This window comes from Neopsephotus bourkii, unplaced genomic scaffold (genome assembly GCF_033783945.1).
Source record: "Neopsephotus bourkii isolate Nb327-2 ecotype Australia unplaced genomic scaffold, CSIRO-AGI_Nbou_v1 NB_196, whole genome shotgun sequence".
Classification (NCBI taxonomy): Eukaryota; Metazoa; Chordata; class Aves; order Psittaciformes; family Psittacidae; genus Neopsephotus; species Neopsephotus bourkii.
This window is the reverse complement of record NW_026900709.1, coordinates 9,445,073-9,467,666: the sequence shown is the minus strand read 5'-3', so window position 1 is coordinate 9,467,666 and position 22,594 is coordinate 9,445,073. Positions and strand designations below refer to the sequence as shown.

The window sequence follows — 22,594 nt, the reverse complement described above, 5'->3', positions numbered from 1 at the left end:
AAGGCAGACAAGTAAATATTGAAGTATATTTCACAGAAAACTTTGTTGAGGAAGAGTTCAAGTGCATAAAATGGTCTATTGAAGTGTTATTAGACGGTTATATTAAGGTTTTATTCCCATGAGTCTGGAATTTAATTTCTGTAACTGTCAAAGCCATTAGTTACTGTGAACTTTTCAAATATTTATCCACAACTATTTTTGTTTCTATCTATTGCATAAATATTTTATTTTTCAATGGAGTAGACTTTTCATCTTTGGAATATGAGCTTTTATCAACACAAAATCATAGAAAATTAAGTTTGGAAGGGACTCTGCAGATCATCTGTTCAACCCCTTGCTCAGGTTACTCAAGGACTTATCCTGTGACGTCTTGAATATCTCCAACAATGGAAATTCCAGAAGGGAATTCCAGAACTTCTCTGCACAGTCTGTTCCAGAATTTAACAGACTTCATAGTCAAACTTTTTTCTGTAATATCGCATTAGAATTTTTTTCCAACTCATGTCTCTTGTCCTAGAATTAAACTTAGTATGAGAAAACAAGTGTATTTCCATCATAAAAAGCTGACTAATGGGAAAGCAAAATATTTCACAGAAACCTGAATTTGGTGTGGTGGCTTCTTAATTGAGTTAACTTAATACATTTTTTCCGGTAAATCCTTAACTTCGTTTCAATCGATTTTTGAATTGGGTGTTTCAGTTTCCCATTTTGGCATGATTTTTCAATAAACACATTAAAAATATATTTGCTGTTTCAACAGTATAATTTCAACAAATTTGTAATGATATTTTTTCCCAGAACAGTCTAGTTTTTTATTTTTCCAGTGTTAACATGGGAAAGGAAAAAGACAAATAAACAAACAAACAAAAGCATCCATCCCATCCAGCTGAGTATGTTGCATTGTTATTTCTCAAGGTAGCAATTATGTGATATGAACATGTCCTGTCCATAACATTTTTTGCTTCACATGTTGTTTCTTTTTATGAACTTTCATTCCCTGTAAACTCAGAAGAATGGAATGGTATGTTTCTCTCTGGGCTTTCAGAAGCTGGTGTGAAGCCTGACAATGAAGGAATGCCTAGCACTGTAGTCAAAAAAAGGTGTTTGTACAAGCATGCAGCTTCTTTTTGTCTCAGTAAATACATATCAGTAAAGCATTGTTTTAAGCACTACAGACCAATTTCAGCTTCCATGTGAGATGTTTTTTCCTTTCCACTTCCACACAACTGTATTCACTATACTAAAAAAAGAGCACTGGTAGCTTGAAGGGAGCAATGTTCTGGTGTACAGTTTACATATTTAATTACTGCAGTACTAAGGAACACCGGAGCCATTGTATTTTGGTACAAAGTTACTACAGTTTGATACTCCAGGCCCAGCTAAAATTAAAAATGCACAAATAGCATACCACAGAATTATAATGAGAATGCCATAGAACTTATCTAGGTGTTCCTGCTCTGGCAGGGGGATTGGCCTAGATGATCTTTTGAAGTCCCTTCCAATCTCTAACATACTGTGATACTGTGAACTGAAGCAAAAAGTATTAGATAAAAATACACAAATTAAAAATAGGTCAAATTCTGCACTTACACTCAAATTTTCATGAGTGGCAGACTCCTACAAAACTTAATTCTACCAGTCTCATTACAAAAAGAACATATTCCTGTTCATGTTAAAATACTTTAATTTCGCATTTTAAAAATAATTTGAAAATATTTTAGGTACAGTCATAACTTTATAGAAAAAATCTATTTCACTCTGATTCCTTCCAAATCCAGTCATCATAAAATACACTTTTCCCTCTGAAATACTACCCAATATTTGTTCTTAAGCAGGCAGCAGCTCCTTAATCAATCTAATTCATAACTGAAATTCAGTCTGGTAGTTCATGTCAACACGAACAGCAGAAATTTATATTATTAGCTATAGTACAGTCAGAAGTGAAGAACTTTAATAAAGCAAAGATCCACAAATTTTTCATCCTCTTAAGACCTCTGTCATCAATTCAGCCCCCTGGGTCTTAGAAATGATAATTTCATACAGTCCTTTTTACAAATATTTCTTGCTGTAAATCAAAATCACCTAGTATTTTGGCCCCTTTTATTCCTATTGAAAAATCTATTTTGAGACATTGCTTTGACAGCTAGAAACTTTTTCCAACCTACGTTTTCAGTGATCTCTATTTATATCCCTACACCAGCAGTGGCCTTGAACTTAACAAGCTGCTTTCCTGTGGTGTTTACCCATTCAATATATCTATGAGAATCTCAGTCTTTCTGCTAATACAAACAAAACATTTTCTTAGTCTACTCTAAGAAATAAGATGATACTCTTCCCTTTGATATCCCTACTAGTCACCTACCTTCAGTTTCATGTTGGCTTTTTGCAATATAGATGACCAGAAATCTAAATTTCTACTCATGCTTCCCAATTCACTTTCCACAGCCATGGTGGTTAATATTTGTTCTACAATCAGGTAGTAAACTTAAGACTGCAACAGAAACACCTGCTATTTACTTTAACTTCACAATCTTATATTTGGACTATTGAACTTTATAACATTCCTGTTATTATACTACTGAAGTTCATCTGCTTCCTCCTGACCCTATTCCTTTCACGATCAGGTTCATTTCAGTTTCACCATATTATGATGAGGTTCATCACCAGATTGTTCCGAACAAGAAATATTCTCATCAGAACTGGATATTGGATTGCTCTGGAAGGAGAGAACTTAAAAAAACTCTTTGTCTTTTGTCTCTTTTCCCATCCATTTCTATCATTATTTCCTAAAAACAGACAGGACTTGTAAAACTATTTGTGCAGACTCACATATGAAAGTGAATCACATATTTGTCTCATAACTGTGAAATTACCCCACTTTAAATTGTGATGTTGCTCAGTGGTTTCTTTTGTTCATCTTTCCCTATATTTCTCTTCATTATTATTTTGGGCAAAAATTCATATTTAAGCTTACATTTTACACAATACAAAGGTCCAGCTTCAGATTCTTACAGTGAATATTGTTCCCTGGAATTTTCAGAGGCATAAATTGTCCTCTTCACTGAGATTCTGATAAAACTAATTTTTTTTGTACCTAGTGCTGAAATTATACAACACAAATAGCTGCTAACTTGAAGCTCAGAAAGGAGTCAAACTATTTTCAGACAAATACTATTTCAGCAGGAATTTTGTTTGTGCAAATATTGAAAGGAGTGAGTCAGCTGACCTAACACTGAAATAAATATTCATTAAATCTTACAATTACCCTTCTTTCTTTTTTTCAAATCACTTGCAAAACTCAGCTCAACTTTATTATGAAAATGAAGCTGAACTTTGTTGCTAATTGTACTGTTGGGCACCTCAGTAATTAATTGTAAATAATACAGAAGATATAAACATATTATATCTTCCATAACAAATTTACTGAAAAATAAGCATAATGAAAATGATCTTACTTGAAATAACTCAAAGACTTATTTAAAAGATCCCAAATGTAAAATATGAGCATATTATATTATTGCTTTTTGAATAATAGAATTTTCTAATTTGTTTTTCTTGGATATTAGCGTATATATTACCATTTGGCAATTTATGCTCTGTGAATTGAAGTAAATAAAATAATTAGGAGCAATCTTCTGACTCATGAGCCAGCTTAATAACAGTGTTAGCTTTAAACTTAAGTTTATTGGCTAAATTTATTTCTGGTTTGTAGCGGTTTTGCCACAGTCTCTTTCATGATAAAAACCAGACCTTTGGAAGCAAACCAAGAATTCGGTTGTTTGTCTTAGTGAGGGGTTTAACACTGTCATAGCCAAAAGCATGGCAACACATCCACACATGCAGTCTTTTCTTTTTTCTTTCCTTTTTTTTTTTAATGGTATAGAAAACATGAAAATTGAGAGATTCAAACACTAAGACAGATTTTATCTTCAGATAAGTCTTCTGTTGGAAGCAACTGAATTATGAAGAATAGAATAAATGTGTATGTATAATGCAATTAATATGATTTTACCTCTTGACAGCTTTGCTTTTTCTCACTTTTTTTTTTAATTGTGATGAATGAGACATCAAAACATACATATACATATATTTCAATTTCCAGAACATATAAACCTGCTGAAGGTCATCTAAACAAGGATGCAGCAAACTTTGGGAAGGAGATTTGTGTGAAATCACAGAAGTTGTTTTTTACAAAACTCACCGCAAAACAGAAACAGCATATATTAGTTTAAAACAACAACATTATTTGAGACTACTGAAAGGTCAAATCAAGCAGAAAAAGAGCTATGATTCTGAAGCTGAAAGCATTTATATTACAATGTTAACTATGTTTGAAAGAAGCATTTTACGTTAGTCCATGGAACCTGCAACAATGGATACATATAAGTGTTGGCAGCATCTAGACTTGTCACATGGATTCATCAATTATAAAACAATATGCAATTCTTTAACACTTACAAACAACAGTTTTATGCCCAAAGGAGAACAAATGTGTAAGCTTCCCTAGAGCAAATGACAAGACTATACGACTTTTCCTGATCAATTAGGCATTATTGAACAAAATTAAGGAACCTCTCAAATTCTAGCTGCTAAACAAGTTTCAATAATCTTCTGGACACTAGCAGTCAGTATGACAATTCAACGAAAATGAATAATTTCCACTATAAAGGACATCAATATTACACATATTAAAAAATAATAAAAATAATCAACACTGAAAGGCATTTTAACTCTATGTTGTAAATATCAGGTACATGGTTTTTATTTAGTCTCAATTTTACTATTTCCTCTTCAGTATTTATTCTTTGAACTCTTTTAACAATAATATGTCTGTTTCCTAATCCATACATTTCTGAATCGGAACATTTTCAAAACTCTTATTCTGCTTTTTATCAAAATAACAGGATGTTCCAAATTCCCAAATTCAGTGGAATAAATTTAAATCAGTAATGAGTGTGATAGTGTCAATTTTTATCAAAGGAAACTATTTTGAATGTTTTTTCATAATACCCTAGGGTGCACACACCAATTTTTATCAAAATAATTCTGAACATTTTCAGAATTCTGAATGTTCATGATGTTCAGAATAATTTCTGAAATTAAAAGCAGTAAAGGAATGTACTAAAAATTACTGCTATCTTATTCAACTCTCATTCAAAGTCTGTTCCTATTACCCTTTAAAATACCATCTACCTTACTGAGTGAAAAAACTGGTCACTTTATTAACTTGTTAGCATTGCTAACTCAAAACCAATTACCTGGAGTAGAGAGCTGGATTACATTTCTTTTCCTCTAGCATGACAGGTACTATAAACTGATCACTGTGCCAGATTTTGTCCTTAACTAATGCCTGTGAATCCTCACTGTATGAAGGCGATGAAAGAATTTGGCCTGAATATTTTGATTATAATTTACAATATATATATACTGGGATGAGAATAGAGTCAGAATTTTTTAGGTTAGAAAAAGCCTTCAAGATCATGAAGTCCAACTATAAACCTAACACTGACAAGTCTGACACTAAACCGTGTCCCTAGAATGCAGACTGAGTGTTCACTTCCTGTCTGCAAGAATTTCAATTAAAATAAACTAATCTGCTGAATTAAAATGTGACCTAGCCTCTCTCTCCTGACCATAAACAATAACACTAATAAGCAAGAGGATGATGAAAAGAAAGAATTTGCAAAATAACATGGGATAATGCCAGCATGTCAACATAAATTATCTTTTAAAAGTCTAAAGGTTCTTCAGCATTGATTCAAAAGATGTATTTAACCATCTAACTCTTCCTTTAAGCAGGACTAGTTTCATATTCAAATAATTGCTTGTTCAGGAATTTTTGCCTGTTGTGCACAAATACTTAGCTTTGGATTGAGCTAACCAGGTTAAGCATATGTGATCCAATATTGGCATCTGTCAGGAAACATGATTTTGAATGTTTCTAAATGCAACAGTAAAAGAGAAACAGAAAAACAATTCAAATCTGCCTCACTCTTCACATTCAGGTGACTGAAAAATTACACAACATACAAAATCAATCCATTTTCTGAGGATCCAGGAAGAGAAGTTCTTAATTACACTGTTTTCTACTTATAAAAACTTCATAGTTTCAAGATTAAAAACTTAAGGATTCCATCTTCACTTCTTTTTAATGAAGTACACGAGAAAAAAAACCAAACCCACACTTCTTGCTTTCTGCTGTAATTAACTAATCTTACTTCGAAAAGTTAGACTGCTAAAAACAAAAAAAAAATGAAACTTACGACATTTAGCAAATTTTCAAATTCATACTAGGTTAATCATTGAAGCAATTCAGATAGCCATCAATATAAATATAAAATGTAATAAATGCACTTTTGAATCATTTTTTTAATACAGATATTCATAATTTATGTTATGGAAATCTTAATTGTCGTATGCGACAATAAGATCTAATAGAATATTTCTGATTTACTATATACTATGAGCATTATTACAGTTGCATGTAAGAGATAAAATATCACAATGTTATCACATAACTGAAACAAATTTTACCTGAGCACAAGACCTTAGCTTCATCTTTACCTTTTTCTTAGACTACTTATAATCCATTCCAAATATAAAGATCTAATTAAGAGGAAAATAAATATGTTATAAACTGCCACAGACTATCACTGATAGAGTCAGTCAAGACAACAAACTTCTAACTGATACGGAACAATTAGCAACTGCACTGGATAAGACTGCAGCTGGGAGAATGCTCATGTATTTGTATAATTATTGTTAAGGTTAACAGTATCATGTTGCTCATTAAGAGTAAAAGATCAACTAGAACTGTGTACATTGGACAAAACAAGGCCACCTAACAACTGCAATTATGTCATCTTTCAACCCCTTTTCTGCCCACATTTCAAAACACTTTTTTTACGTTCTCAACAAGAAACTAAATATTTATGTCTATAAATACTGAAGACAGAAACATTACTACCGCTATCTGTCTTCATGTAACTAATGAATAATTCATTAACAAATGATAAGCAGGAAAAAAAATACTACAATCAATACTTCAAAGACTGAGAACAATTCTTGTAAAAACTTTTGACAAGTGGACTTTTTGACTTTAGAATTAGACTGAATAATTACTGTCTAGTGTTAATAGCTTACTGTAAGACAAAGGGTCATGTCTGAAAAATGCTCAGTCAGTATGAATTATCATGACACTGCAGTTCTCTTTTTGTAGATCTTAAATTATTGGGTAAAACCCAGATATTTTAAACTTAATCCTTTTATAGTTTGTTCATTAATCTGTGAATTTTGCAAGCACTGCAGGTATAAAACATTAAATTATTAGCATTTGCTCCTGATAAATTTGGGTGACAAGCATTTTTTAACAGTTTATACATAATAAATTTTCTGATCTGATAAACTCTAGTAAGCTTTGGGAATCCAAGTAAGGATCAGTCATCTACGTTCAAGCATTCAGTCACAAGACTTCACAAATAGAAGTGAAAAAAATAGCACTTTCATCAATGTTAACTGTTTGGCTTTACTATTTTACTTTTGTTGTGAGAAGAAAACAAGGTAAACACTACTAAATGAAAAATAAGATTCCATGGATCTAGGCTAATAGCAATAGAAAGTCAAAAATCTGAATAAGCATCAGAGAACATTAAATGCTTTGGGATTTTTTTTCCCCACTATTAAAATATTTTCTAAATTAAAAGAAATATTTCCAAAATTTAAAGTTCAAAGATTTAATACAAGTATTTCAAGTTGGAGTCCACAAAGAAGACTTTATTGCTTAATTGTTGTTGTTCATAGTTTTGTTGTGGTTTTGGTTTTTTTGGTGGGATTTCTGGGTGTGCAGGGTTTTTTTGTAATGCTACTGTTCATACTTCTCAAAAACCACACTATGCACCATATTAGATTACATTCTCCATATATTGTATTAAATTACCTCACATATGCCTAAGATTTATAATGAATGGTATGCACAGTCACTAGTATTAAATCAAATATACTTGATTCTATCCAGATCATGTTTGACCTTTCAGATCTGAATTTTTTGTAATCTTAAAAAAAAAGAAAAAAAAAAAAACCAGAAAAAAAAGAAAGATGGGATCTAATAAGTTGCTGTGCAGAGCTCCAAGATTTTAGAATTCATTTGTCTTCATGTATAAAGTTAATCTGCTCTACCAAAACATGAAAACAAAATTTCTTATGTGCCTTAGACTCTTCTCAGTGTCAAATATCCACATTTAAAATAATTCACGTTTTTCATACACGCATGTCCCTCTGTGTGCAAATGCCCCTGTTATGATTTGCTCTAAGAATGTTAAAATCTGATTTTAGGTTTGTTACTTAGGTAAAATCTTCCTAGCTCAAGATCTCAATATTTAATGTTACAAGATCATTCTTACCATAAATCACATCAATTAATATTCAATATAAATGTGCCTGGAATATCTGCTTTATCATAATGAGCTTGCTTGTGTTTATAGTTGTGAACTAATCAAACTTTTTGTAACTTTGCATAATTAAAAAAAGAAAACTGGCAAATCATTCCATTATATTTAGCAGTTACTGAGGGCTATAGAAATTCTTCACTTGACTTGACAGTGATGCATAAAGTGGAAGAAACAGCATATCATTACTGCTGTTGCCAGAAAATAGTAATTGACAGCATATTTTTCCAGTGTGGATGTCTGATTTTCATCTGTTGCGGTGGCAAAGGCAGAACATACTTTTTTTTTTTTTATGTGGAGCTTAGCTTTACTGTACATTGCAACAGGAGGCCCAGGCAGCTATGTCAACTGTTGTACCTGAATTATAATGACAAGATGTATTACCACGTTTTACCTTAAGTTTAGCTAGGAGGTATTCATGATCTTGCAGGAGCTTTTTTGTCTCATCTTGGTTGCTGCCGATTTCTAACAAATTTGGTGTTGATTCAGCCAGCTGAAGCTTCACCCATTTTCCACACTGTAATAACAATTACAGCCTTTAGAAACCACAGACTTGTATACAGTATATGTATATACAAGAGACATACGGAGTATGTATACAGGAAATGTATACAGTTGCAGAATGAATATACAAGGGGATACACCATAAACTTCACTTCATGTGAAACAGGGCTAAAGTCTCAGACTGAAGTCTTATCCAATAGGCACTGTGATTTTGTTTTGCCTGTGAAGAGTAACATCACAATGAGCCTGAAAGGTTTCACGAACTCATCTCCCTTTCAGCTGAAGACTGCATAGATAGTTAAGGAAACATGGGGAGTAGGCAGAAAGTACAAATATATTACAGCAAATGCAAAAACCGTAACCTCAAATCTCATTTCTACCACGCAGATCCAACATATCTGTATGCTGCATGTAGAGAGAGATTGCACAACTAGCAGCAGTGACATTTCATAGGCTTCGAAATAGGAATACAAAGAGCAATTTACCACTGTGTCCTGCAGAATACACAAAGAAAGGAAGCTTGACAACAACCCAAAGCCTTGCTGATTCTTTTCTCACCATCTTGCAGAATTGGTACAGTCTGAGAAACCTAACTCAGAGGGGGTGGTGATAAAGAAGGAAACAGTGGTGTCACTGGAGGATAGCATGGTTCCCACAGAACACAGGAAAAAAATAAGTGTCTTCACCCTAAGCTTCAGCCTCCTTTCAACAAAATTACTCCCCTGCAGCAGCAGATGGTCTTCCAGGAAGTGTGAGAACTGATAGGAGAGAACCTTCCCACTGGCACAACTGAGGTAAGCTCATCCTGAATAATCACCTTAATTTGGTGACAGCCCAACTCCTTATCACCTTACTTTGCATTACAGACACTCTAGTGGCTGAGGCCAGCTGTTTTCCAAGTTGCCTGGAGAACAAAGAATCAAACTGCCAATAAATTCCAGCTGAGATTCAGGGCATAGGCAGCCAGCTTCATTCCCCATGCCAAATTTTGTGCAAGCTGTAGGTGCAGATTCCACCTCACAGAACAGGCCTTTAGGTGCTTAGAAGCACTACTATATATACACAAGAACTTCTACTAAATCACATGGGAATATGAATTCACAGCTTTCAAAAAATAAGCACTCATCAGGTTTAGGATTTTTTTCCCATCAAATACTCCAAAAAGAGACATAGAGTCTGCATTTATGGAGTTGGTAGAATATTTCTTATGTAAAAATATTGCTGAGTACTGTTTAAAAACAACTTTTGAGGAGCCTCAACTACAACTGAAATCATGAAAATGTGAAATAGCATCATGCTTCTTAAATTTTCATGACCTCTGCATTTACCTCTTACTTTCTAAACTGAAAGGAAATCCTTGCCTCTAAGAGCCTACATATTTATTCTATTAAACAAAAACACACAAGCAGCAATTGTAAACAGAAAGAGGATTAACTTCTAAGGAATCTCTATTTGATATTAACTGATTAAATGACATTGCCATATCTTTTTATGCTAGCTATTCATTTGCACAGAACATTTAAAAGTAGCAGTAATCACTGAGTAGTGGAAAGCCAATAACAGACATGCTAGCGGTTGCTACCTTACCTTAAGTACAGCTATAACAATACTGGCATCCCCAGCTTGAACAGCTACTGAACTGACCGTTGTTGTAGTAAGCTTTTGCTCCGAACTGGCTTCATTTGACATGGTGTTTGAAAATGGGATTTCATACATTAAAGTAGACTTGAAATGCTCTTGCAAGGTCCACTGTTCATTTCAGAACGTAACAAGAGTTGCTTGGATTCATTCAGTGAAACAGCTCAGCTAACACTGATTAGTCTGCCAAAAGGAAAGAACAGGAGGTTAAAAATAGACAAGTCTATTGAGTTTATCATTCTTGAGAGAGATTTGACACACCCCTAGTTTGGTAGCATTAAGCTGCCTGTTCTTTTTTGTCACCATCTGAAGTGTGAAGAACTTCTTCCATTAACATCACCTGACACTGGCTAACCAAAGGATTCTCAAATTAAAAACAATAGGAAAAAAATTTTTACTATTGAGTCTACCTAGTGTTGTGAGGTTTTCCCATTCCACAAATGTTTTCTCATTTACTAGTTACAGAATATACTCGCTCAACGTAATTCTTCCACTGAGTCAAAGTTTTTAAACAGGATGAACATGTGTATATAAGTCAGATGCTAAATCCAGACAGGGGATTTTTAATCCAAAAATATTTAAACGCACAGTTGACCATAACCAGAGAAGGAAGTCGCCACATGAAGAATGTGAATTCTTAAGTAGCATTTCATTCCTGCCTAAGATTATTTACCTGCTTTTCAATTTAATCATAAGTTGTTTCTATAGTCTTCCTTTTGGTCTAAATAAGCATAATGAAAACCTATCTAATAACTTTTTAAACTCCTCTTAATTTTTTTATTCAATACAGGAAAATTAATAGATGCCTATAAGTCCCACTATTGGTTTGGGGCATTAATTCTATTGTCAGAAGCCTAGAGCATGCCACAAGGAGCCTACAGTAGGAGACAGCAGCTGCTAGATTTCCTTCCACAGAACAGCTGAGAAAGTGACACTGGCGTTTAGGTTTGCAGGTCATTCTGGAAACACAATTCCACCCATGAAACTACACACATAACTCTCCTCTAAGCATCTGCTTGCTTGTTTTATTTTAAATATTGTAATATTTAGATACATTGCTATATGAACTAGATTTACTAATGGCAAACTAGAGGAGACACCTGCAATGAAACTAAGATCTGGAAGCAAATTCTAAAATAATTTGGACTGTAAGAAACTTAGGGAAAGCACAGGGAATTTGTATAGATGCATCAAGGTCTGGGATTTGTTCGTTTGTCCATTCTTTCCCCATCCCATTGTTGGCAGATTATAATTGTAATCAGATAGCCATCTCCAAATAATGAGTTTCAAATAGGGCATCCAGAAGCACATTGTAACGGTTTGCTCTGAACTAAATGGGCTTGGCAAATCAAAACAACAATTTTCCCACCCCTTGTGCCAAAACAGAACCATCAACCCTCATGTTTCCAGCATGGAAAAAATATCACAGTCTTCCAACTCCTTGTAACACCTGCAAGAGGCCCACAGACCGCTGCCACTGAAACATTATACAGATATTAATGAGAATCGTGTGGGTATTAGTGTAATGAGTGTGGCGGGACAAAATGTTAGGAATTTAATGGCCATGCAAAAGCTGGAGTGTAGAAGTCCTGAAGAAAACACCAAATTGAAACATAAGAGAGCCCTGTTTTGGTTTGAATAGAAGGTAGATGGATTGTAAAAAACTTGCTAAATACTCAAGATTTCAAAAAACCATTCCAGAAGACAAGTGACATTGGACTTTTCACCCTGCAGGCAGGACTGAAAACAGAGAGGACTTGACTGCTGGAAAAATCTTGAATAAACAAGCAACAAACAAAAAGCAGCCTCACCCTCCTGTTAGTCTTATAAAAGGGGTTACAAACGAATTATGGCACTATGTCAAAGAGTGTCCTTGAGATCTTGTTCTCTCAGAAGCACATTTCAGGTGTATTTTCTTATGACACTAGTTGGGGCAATCCATCATCTCACTTTGGTACCCAGATATAAGAGCTGTTTTTCACTCAGGTTAAATGAGCAACCATTTTTTTATAGTGCTGACAGACGGAATTTGTGGAAAACCACCACACTCAAGAAGCTGACCATAAGAAAGTTTGGCAGCAGCTGAGTCATGCGATTCAAAATGTTTGATAAAAAAAATGTATGGATATTGTATTCATTTGGCTTGTGCTAAGTCCGCAACATACAAACAGAGAAGAGGTAGCAAAGAATCTGTAAAGATCTTATAACACAATCCCGGGAGAAAAAGCTGAGGGTTTTAGCATTATTTGATGATCTATTTCATGTGTGTCCAGAAAAAAGAAATTATCAAGCATGCCTTTCTCAGTCTTGTTTACTTACTTATCTCTCATCTCAGCCTCTCTCTGAAACAAACAAAACTCCTGCTAGAAGCCAGAAGCAAGCAGACTATCTGTGTCAGTAGATAGAAATATTTTCCCCTTGCTACTGCTGTGTGAAAGACAAGAGTAAGAATGACAAAAGGAAACAAGCATTCACCAGCTGTCCACAAGAAACAGCGAAACTGAAGAAATGAACAAAGGAATCAATCTCAGGAAAATAGAAAAAAAAGATGAAGTCTCTCTAGTGTAAATAACACCAGGTATTATCTGTAACAGCTATATGTAAAAGGATTTGAGAGGACAGATAAAACTCACTTCATTTTCAACTGTGTTTTATCAGTAGCTTTCTCTCATGTGTGGCAAGGGAAGCGTGCTAATCAGAGTTTTGACAGCTGTGCATGGGAAAAGGGCCTACCTTTCTTGGAGATAAGTTATCTTTCAGTCAGATTTTTGGAGTTGCCAGTGCACCATGAAAATGCCTCTGGAAGAAAAAGCTCCTTCCCTGCAGCCCCAAACCTGTGAGATTCTTCACTGTGACTGGTTTGTAAATGTAACAGACCTCCTTTCCTTTCTTTGTCTCACATCTCAGAGAACTGATGTACACAGCAAAGGAGGGAAGGAGAACAAGGGAAGGAAGCATCCCTCAAGCTGATGGGTCTTCATGTGGCTTGGAAAAAGGTACGTAAACACTGCTTTCCTCTGGCAGCCCCACGTGAATGAGGGACAAAGATGTCAGACCTCTCCAAGCCTGTAGTTGCTGCTTTTTGCTGGCTCCTACCATCTTACATTTTAAGTAGGCACCATGTTCAGCTATCATCAGGAAAGACAGCATGAGGGCGTGAAAGTATGCAGTCCACGAGTCTCCTCAAGTTCATAAAGAGGGGGCATGGAGGTCATGTACACACATGAGAGCTGAGCAGGAGGTATGTATTTCTCCTTGAAGAGGCTCATCTTTATCCTATGCTAGTTGAATCAGTTTCCAGATGACTAACTGGTTGAAATCCTAACCAGATTTTCTCATTCCTAAAGCCCAAAACCAGTTATAATAAAAAACATTCCAGCAGCAGTAGCAGTCAAGGGATGAAGCTGGGAAACAGAGACCCCTCTACCAGAGGTCAAAAAGTAAATGAATGGCATGTGGGGAACGTTACCAGCTCTTTCTTAACAATCAGAAAGCAGTGCTTCTTTCAGAGAACTATGATATGAAAGCTGCCAGAAAACAGAAGAAAACTGAGACACTTGCAGACATTACCCTTTTACTCAGGGCTGGAGAGACAGAACAAGTCCAGGCACAGACTAACCTCCCAGCACTCAGGGGCAGAGCAAGGACCAGTGGAATTTACTCCAGTGCCCCCAGCAGGGCTGCGAGATGTGAATACAGGCTTCAGTGAAGGGAAGCCTGTTCTCCCACAACCCCTGGGCAGCCTGGCCAGGCCTCGCTCACAACAGTGAGGAACTTCTGCTGCCGAAGTTACAGAGACAGGGCAGGTGCATCGAGAGGTGGAAACTCTCCCTGCTCCCAAGAGCAAGGTAATTACCAGCAAGATGGAGGGAAAAGGGCAGCCAGGGTAAATGCGATTAACTTCAGGTAGGTAACAGCTGAAGCACAGGCAGAAGCTGTTTCCCTGTCAGCTTAGAGTCCATGAGCTTATCAAAAGGCAGCCCTAAAATAGCCTGGAACCCTGATGGCCCAAAAAAAGGGCATTGTGCTGTCTTTGCCATCATGGAAAGGAAAGGCACAGAAGTCCCAGTAAAGGGCTAGGAAACAGCTGTGAAAGCATGCCCAAGGGGTAAAAGACACCCTGTGTGGCTCCAGAAAAAACGGTCTCTGTTGCCTGAATTATTGTGTCATAGTTCCCAGATTTTATTTAAAACCATACGAGTATAATGAAACATTATAGCTTGTATCTTTCCATTCTTCCCATGCATCACCCTAACAAAAAACAGTTCTAGTCTTGCTCCTTTATCACCAGTCCTGAAGATGCTTTATACCACCTTAAGAAAATAACATGAAGATAAAAAGCTACCCAAGAAAGCATTGTCACGCTAAGCAAAGACCAAAAGCAAAGGTATACTGGTTCATCCATGCCACATTGAATATGTCTTTGTGAAAGAAAAAAACAACACTGTTTACTAACTGTAAAATCAACAGTGTATCAGAGATCAAGAAAGTGGCACACAGTTGCAAAGAACAAAATCACTATTTGTTTGCTTCCAAGGACAACAGCATTTAAAACCCCCCATACAGTAAACAGACCTGGGAAGCAGTGACAGCTGATAACGTTCAGCCCACTTGTTATTAATTTTTCATATCCCACTCTTTCATTCCAAAGCGTTCGCTTCTCTTTATCCCTCTTTTTGGATCCTAGAGGATTTCCACGAAGTATACATGCTATTTGTACCTAGCACTTGTCCAAATAGTACCTAAAGCCCTACTATTTATTAAATGATAGAAGAGATCCACCAAATTTAGCTAGGGTTTACAACCATGTGTTATACCACTTCAGCCTCCACTCTCATTTTAAGAAAGCTCATATAGCCTTTAAATTTAGAACTCCAGCTTCTAAATGTTATATAAGCAAGGACCATTATTTCTAGCACCTGTTACTTAAAAAACTGTCTTCCTCTTCTTTACATCCCTTATATAAAGGATAAATAGGAATGCTGACACACAGGAACTGCTTACATTTTTATTCACTTGGCATCACGCTACTTGAATTTCTGAAGAGTGTACAATCACAGTGATTGTTTTCAAATATACAGAAGTAATAAACCTAGCATGGTGGTAGACTACTCATCTGATCTGCTTTCGTCTTAGCACATGACTTCAGGTAGGCATCATAAAAAAACTGAGGTGTCAAGATCTCCACCCAAGCAAAACAAATTTCTTGTCCCGAGAATGCATTAAAACATCAGTGCATTCAGAAAGAACTTCCTTTCCTTGTTAAACACAACACTGTGCAAAAAAATATCATTTCTTTAGATTATACACTCAGAGGTAAGCATGAAGATGTTTCATACAGCAGTAAACTGGGGGAAGAGGACAAAAAGCACCATAGGGAAAGGAAGAAAAAGAGAAAGAGAGAAGAGCACAGGCCCCAGCAATAATTCTAAAGCCATTGGCAGCTCTGACTGATTAACAGATGTACCTCTAAGCCAACTCATTTGAACAGATGTCTCCAAATCCAAACACATTAATTACTTAGTATCATTTTCCTTTGCAAGTTTGATTTTATTTTGGTGTCACAGCTAATGAAAAATGCAAGTTAGATTTATAATTTTCCTTCAAGTGACAACTATAGGAAAGACTGAAAGTAAAAAATGACTTGGCGACTGTTCCAAGTGTAAATATTATGGCAAAATACAAACAATGAAAGTTTTAACCGTCTAATGGCAAGTAGATTAAATAAAACAGAAAACAATACACAAGCGTGAAGCCCACAGTGGTCATCTCATTCTCTCCCACACCCCAGGTGAAGAGACCAGCATGTCCACCGAAGAAGTGGCAGGAGACAAGCACTACTTCAGTTTTCTCAGAATCAGCTGCAGAGCAGACTTACCCCATCAGCACCCCTAGGGAAGCTCAACATTTCTGCCTCGCTGGCTGTGATCCAAAGCAAATGCTGCACGGCCTACGGAGCTGTACTCTGAAGAACACAGAAGTGGAGCAGTTTTAACAGCTCACAGGTGGTATGGACACTCGTCAGCCCACTTGCAAGCTTGTCAACAGAGAAAACAGTGTCCCAGTGCATTCAGCTCTGTTAGGAGAATAAAGAGGCATCAGATAGTTCATTAGTCCATTGTTCAGGCTTCAACAGCGGAAAGAGGATGGGTTATTACACGAGATTAATATGTCCCATCTCCCATGAATGTAAGGAAAGCCAGCAGGACTTTTGTTAGTAAATTCCTTGAGAGCATTTGAAATTCCTTCCTGATGTGGTGTGTTAGCACAGCAGAGTATGCGCCCTGCACCAAATATAGATGCGAGACAGGCTATGATTTTGTTCCTGTAAAGAAGCAAGACTAAGATGCAGATTGTAACCTACAACTATATCTCAAGGCAGCTGTAAACTGTCCCACTAATAACGTAAATGCAATGACAGGTTTGCCTCATATTACTGATTTCTGTGTACTTTTACAACTTAGCTGTATTGAAAGACTTTTTCTTCAACTGTTTTTCAGCGTTTATATATGAATACATATGTCCATATTAACCTTGCAAAATAAAACCATCAGTTAAAAATCACACAGACTGTTCAAACAGACAAATGCAACAGTGTAACTGGGTTCTTAGGACCATCTTAAGAGTGAAACATCTCTGTTTAATCTTGTCAGAAATAATCAGCCAGCAATGATGCAGAGAGATCAGAATGAATGATGCAAAAAGATCAGTATGAGTCATTTATTTAACAGGAGACTAATTAAATAGATATAATCACACTAACCACACCAAAACATTAAAGTCATATTGTTGCTATTGTTTGAAAGACAAGAGTAAAAGAACTCTTGTTCATTTAAATGTACACAAATTTCAGAAAGCTAAATTTAGAACAAGAACACAGGTATGCTAAACAGCCACAGTCCTAATAGCACAAGACTTTAGATACCTGATATTGAGGAGGATTTACCCAAAAGAGAAAAATTCAGCAGGGGAGCTGAATTCTAAGTAATAAAAGAACCACGAGGCTTTAGAAGCCATTTTACAAAGTCATTTATCAGCAGAGCTATAAATAGCAGTGCTTTGGTTTGTTTTATGTTGTTTTAAAAAGATAACTCCACCTTGTATAACTGCTAACTCGAAGGTTCAATCTGATGAGTATTCCTCTGTCTGTTCTGGTCACAGAACACTTTTTTGCAGTCATACAATTACCATGGGCCTTTTATTTCTTTAACTAATTCAAAAGAAACTTTAACAAAATAAATCCCTTTTCCAAGTCATGGTACCTCAAACAGCAAGCACATACCATATCCTGCTTATCCCTTCCATGTTAAGTGCTGAATTTTGTGACATACTTAGAAGAGGTTAAAAAGCAGGAAGCATTGAAAATTCCACCCCCCCTCCCCCCCCCCCCCCCAACCGCCTTTACTGATTTGACTGGAACTGGGTTGTTAAACAGATGTGTGCTTATTGCTGTGTGTGTGCTTATACACACCCGGCGGAGCAGGGGTGTGACTACAGGATATGAGGATACTTCTTCACTGTTCCCAGTTTAAGTGACTCTTCACACTCTGAACAGCAGTGTGTAACACTTCAGAATTCAATTTAGAATTCTAATAATTTTAGAAGGCATTGCTATAATTAAAGAAGAATAACATCTTCTCTCCCCCTCCTCCATACTCTTTCAATACAAATTGAAGAGCAGTTAAGATTATTTTACATGTTTCAGAACCTTTGTTTGCCATCCGTAGCAAAAACTCCAGCTGTTTTACAGTCACGAGGAATAGGTGATTTGTTCCTTGTTCTGGGCCTGAGTGCTCAAACTTCATTTGATCTGAATCCTTCTGTCTGCAGTAGCAGGTGGTTCAGTGGAAAACTTGGTATTGAGACTGCTGTGCTTTGGCAGTGTATTCCCATCACAGTCTGTTCAGGCTCTCATACAGGGTATGTGGCTGCAAGGTTGTGCCCGAGATGCAATGATTGTTTCAAGTCTCAAAGAACACTGCGTTCACTCCCTTGACTTCTACACAGCATTCCTTCTCTTTTACACCCAATAGCAGCCACAAAAACGGCAAACTCTTAGGAGAGCCACCAAATTGTTCTGTTACTTGCTCCAAGCAACTTCTGGCTCTTCCACCACACAGATTAAAAATCAGCCATCTCAGTACCTCAGGTTTCTCCTCTTGAAATTTAGCAGGAGGCAGAGCATGTAGCTCTCACCATGGCAAAATAGTGTAAAATGGGAGAAAATTTAGAAAAATACAATGAAACAAAAAGAAGGAATTCAAACAGAGATGGAAAACAAAATTCTGAACCAGGAAAAGTCTTGATGAATGACAAGCTGAAAGTTGCAGGAATGAATTAGGGGCTGACAAACAACAGCAAGTGCAAAGGTACACATGGCACTTGCCCCCTGAGGTAAGAGATGTCAGGGTATAGAAAGATCTCTGCATTATTCAAGAACTTGCCACTGACAATGTCTGAGTTATGTATAACCTGAAAGAGTTTGTGGGAAGGTGGCACACACATTGATCGAGAATCTAATGTTGCAATTAGTGTTGGATCAATTTAAATCACATTTGGATCTGAGCTTCCAGATTATTCTTAAGGCTACTAAGTTGTATGTAATAAAACAGTTCTCTGTGAGCCTAACTAATATGCAGTGAATGAACACAGTCAGGAGTTCACAACAAAACTGCAGTACTGCTCTAAAACAAATCACTAATGGATCATCTGTAACCTTGCAGTCAGTGTTAGATCTGCAAGGTATATAGGCTCTATCCATGACCCTTTTATGCACACACAGTTACTGTACACCATCAACACCAGTGCTGGTCATGCAAATAAACTAGTTGCTCAAACATATCTTTTTCAGGAGCTTTACCTATCACAGACTATCCAGTAACACGTCCAGGATCCTACTGCCATGACAAGTTTTTTCCTCTGAGCGGTGGAAGAATTTATTTTAGACCACTTTTTCCAATTTCTCACACTGTCTTCTGAAGAATCAGACCTCCAGTGCACTCTGCAGTCAGCTGCTTTGATTAAGGAACTCTATTGTTTAATTACCTTAAATTTCACACTTCAAAATCGGTTTGCTAAGGACAATAATCACAATTTTTGCTTGAAAAAGGATACAAAGTGGAAGCTTAATATGGCAGACACAAGAATTTTTGGTATAATCTCCTGTGATCTTCCTGACAGTGCAGAGGCAAAAGGCAAGCAAGCACTAAAGATGAAATTTGCAGTCAGATGCAAAGCTGTACTGGGAACACTCTATGTGTAATGGAATTGGAGAAGGAAGGGGAAATGAAATATCAAATCAAGTAAACTGTAAATTTCTTGCGTATTTCAAATTGCACAGACATTCTTGTTTTGTTTTCAACCCTAATGCAATTTCAATATTACAATGCTTGAGGCAGAGTCCTGCGGGACACATTCAGTCGGCACAATTTGCCTGAGCGTTGTGGTTTAAGAACAGTGCTGTGTCCTCACTAGCAACAGTAATATTGCTAGAGCGCCAAGGTAGAATTCACATAATGTAAAATAACTTTCAAATTAAGGTTTTGACTGGTCACATTAAAAATACATGGACATTTTTACAGGAGGTTTAAAGAAGACATCATGGCACCACCAGCTGTGAAGTTAACATGTTCAGATTCCCCAACCTGCAAGTGACCACTAATCATGGTGCTACTCTTAAGGCATCTTGTCAGGGCCTGAGCTAAAAGGGATGCATATTAAGTAAATTTAAAAAAATACTAATGCTAATGTATTTGCAAATTCTTAACATTTCTCATGTCTATTTTTGCATTTTTTTAATCATGCAATATGTTTTACAGTACCGATCAGATTTAAAAAAAATAAATCTTAAATAATCCCCCTAAACTGCAACATGAATTAGTTTTTTTTTTTTTTTTTTTTTGCAGTCATACAATTACCATGGGCTTTCTATTTCTTCAATTAAATCAAAAGAAACTTAAACAAAATAAAATATTTCACTGCCTTGGTTTTTTTAACTCACAGAGCTTGAATCCAACATAAGCAGTTCCAGGAGAGATCTGAAAGATTAAAGGCCACATTTAAATGAGGAATCCCAGAACCTGACCTAAATTAACAGAAACTTTTGAGTCCTCTGTCATCCTTTCATTACAGGGAAGTCTTTTCAGAAGGCAGAGATAGATGACGTACCTTAAATCATCTCCTGCCAATGCAGCAAGATTTGCAGTTACTATGGTTTGGAACCTTGCTTTCAGCATTCTACACATAAAAATAGCATGCAAGAGTACTTCCTGGGCTGCATAGTTGTTTTCCTTTCCGCACTTGATCTGGTATTTAGTAAATATTCTGTACTTAACCCCCTTTCTTCAAGTTACTTTCTCACTGTGTTAACATTTCCTCTGTTTTCAAGGTATTTTGATTAAATGATTTCAGAGACAAGCTTGATCTTTCCAAACTTGCTTACAGCCCACACTGCATGATTTTTATAAATATTTTCATTTTTAAGTAAACTCTTACAATTCATAAAATGTTTTTATTACACTTCCTTGGTTTTCCTTCCTTCCTTTTTGTTTACTACTGCTCTTCAGGTCTCACTACCATAAATAGGAAAAAGCCCCATCATTGCAGTGTTCTAAGATTATTTGAGCTGTGCTTTTTATACCCTTTGTGTATCTGCGTGATTTCCACGACTATAACATCTTACCCACTCCTAAATATTAATGAATTTTCCCTACAGCAACCCTGTGAAGGGAATCCTTCAGCTGCCATCCCTTCATAATACACACACACTGGCAGTGGCAACCATTCAATCCTGAAAGTAAATTCCTTGTAAACCATGAAGGAACTCTTTAAAACATCTGTTGGATCACTTGCAAAGTCTTTGGCAAAATTGTTCGTGGGGAAAAAGAGTTTAGTGGTAGACATGTGGAAATACCTATGATGAGGTAGAGAAGATAAAGCAATACCTAGAGAAGAGGTGAACAACTAACAGTGAATAGCAAAAAGAACTTGATTAGTTCACATTTCTGTCACCTGCAAAAGCAAATGCCCCGGCTTCTTCATGAATGACTGGTTTTCCAGAAGTAATGCACCATGAAATGATGCCTGGAAATGCTACCTAACAAATTGGCCATATACAATGGGTGGATATAAAAACCTTACAAGGCTCATTAAGCATGCAGCTTGCTGCAGCCTTTTGATGCTGTTTCAAGCAAAGCATTAATAAAAATCTTGGCTACAGCTGACCACATTACTGTGTTTCTTTAGATAAACTTGTCTTAAGACAGGAGGAAGGCCACATTCCGAGAGACAGCGTGTGACAGAAAGCAGGCAATGGGGCTTCACTATCACATCATCACCACAGATATGTGGAGTAGCAGTCAAATGTGTTGAATACACTGTACAATCTTCACCCTGCTGAGACTAGCTTGCCCTTATCTATCATCCAGTAGAGGCATGCAGAGCTGCATAAAAGAGTTTAGGAAGAGAACAGTCTGCACTTAGTACCAGTTTAGAATATGGCTTGTTCCCAAGTCTCTGAAAGTCAGACCCACATCACATAGTCATATTAAATATCAAGTAACCATGTTGTATACTTTCCTGTGGAAACAGTTAAGACACCATTAAAGCTACTCTTTTCTAATAGCCTACAGACCTTAAAAGAAGAATAGAATGTTAAAAGACACTTACCACTTGGCCAAGATTTAGACGAAAAAAGAGTATCCTGGCATAGTACTTGAAAAGTCCTACTGGAGCTCCCCCACCCACTCTAACTCTGTAACCTCTGATCCTGTGAGGCATGGGGATCATGCGCAATCCAGGCATGCCTGGAAAGTCAGCAGTGAGAGCGGGAACGTGCTGTCACTTATCCAGCACCTGAAAACTTTTGCTGAGGAAATGAACATGGGAAGCAGAAACCCCTGAAATTGAGATGGCAATCCATACACTGCAAACCAAGCGTAACAGTGAACCATGTCTGAAAATTACGCCGAAGAAATTAGCACACTGACTGTTCCTGCCAAAATGAAGAA

The 22,594-nt window shown here is 36.5% G+C and overlaps 1 protein-coding gene across 2 annotated transcripts in view; it reads right to left on the bottom strand.

Annotated features, from left to right (window-relative positions):
* CCDC141 (coiled-coil domain containing 141) overlaps window positions 1–22,361 on the bottom strand; it is a 97,079-nt gene extending 74,718 nt beyond the window's left edge. The window contains exons 1-6 of one of the 2 annotated variants that reach the window (XM_061379319.1): window positions 22,254–22,361; window positions 16,465–16,662; window positions 13,320–13,488; window positions 12,906–13,013; window positions 10,536–10,760; window positions 8,839–8,961 (exon numbers count right to left, since the gene is read on the bottom strand). In XM_061379319.1, coding sequence (XP_061235303.1) covers window positions 8,839–8,961; window positions 10,536–10,664 — 252 coding nt within the window. In that variant the 5' untranslated portion in view covers window positions 10,665–10,760; window positions 12,906–13,013; window positions 13,320–13,488; window positions 16,465–16,662; window positions 22,254–22,361. The remainder of the gene's footprint in view (window positions 1–8,838; window positions 8,962–10,535; window positions 10,761–12,905; window positions 13,014–13,319; window positions 13,489–16,464; window positions 16,663–22,253) is intronic. The other variant, XM_061379326.1, reaches the window with a different exon arrangement.
* Window positions 22,362–22,594: the final 233 nt, after the last annotated feature.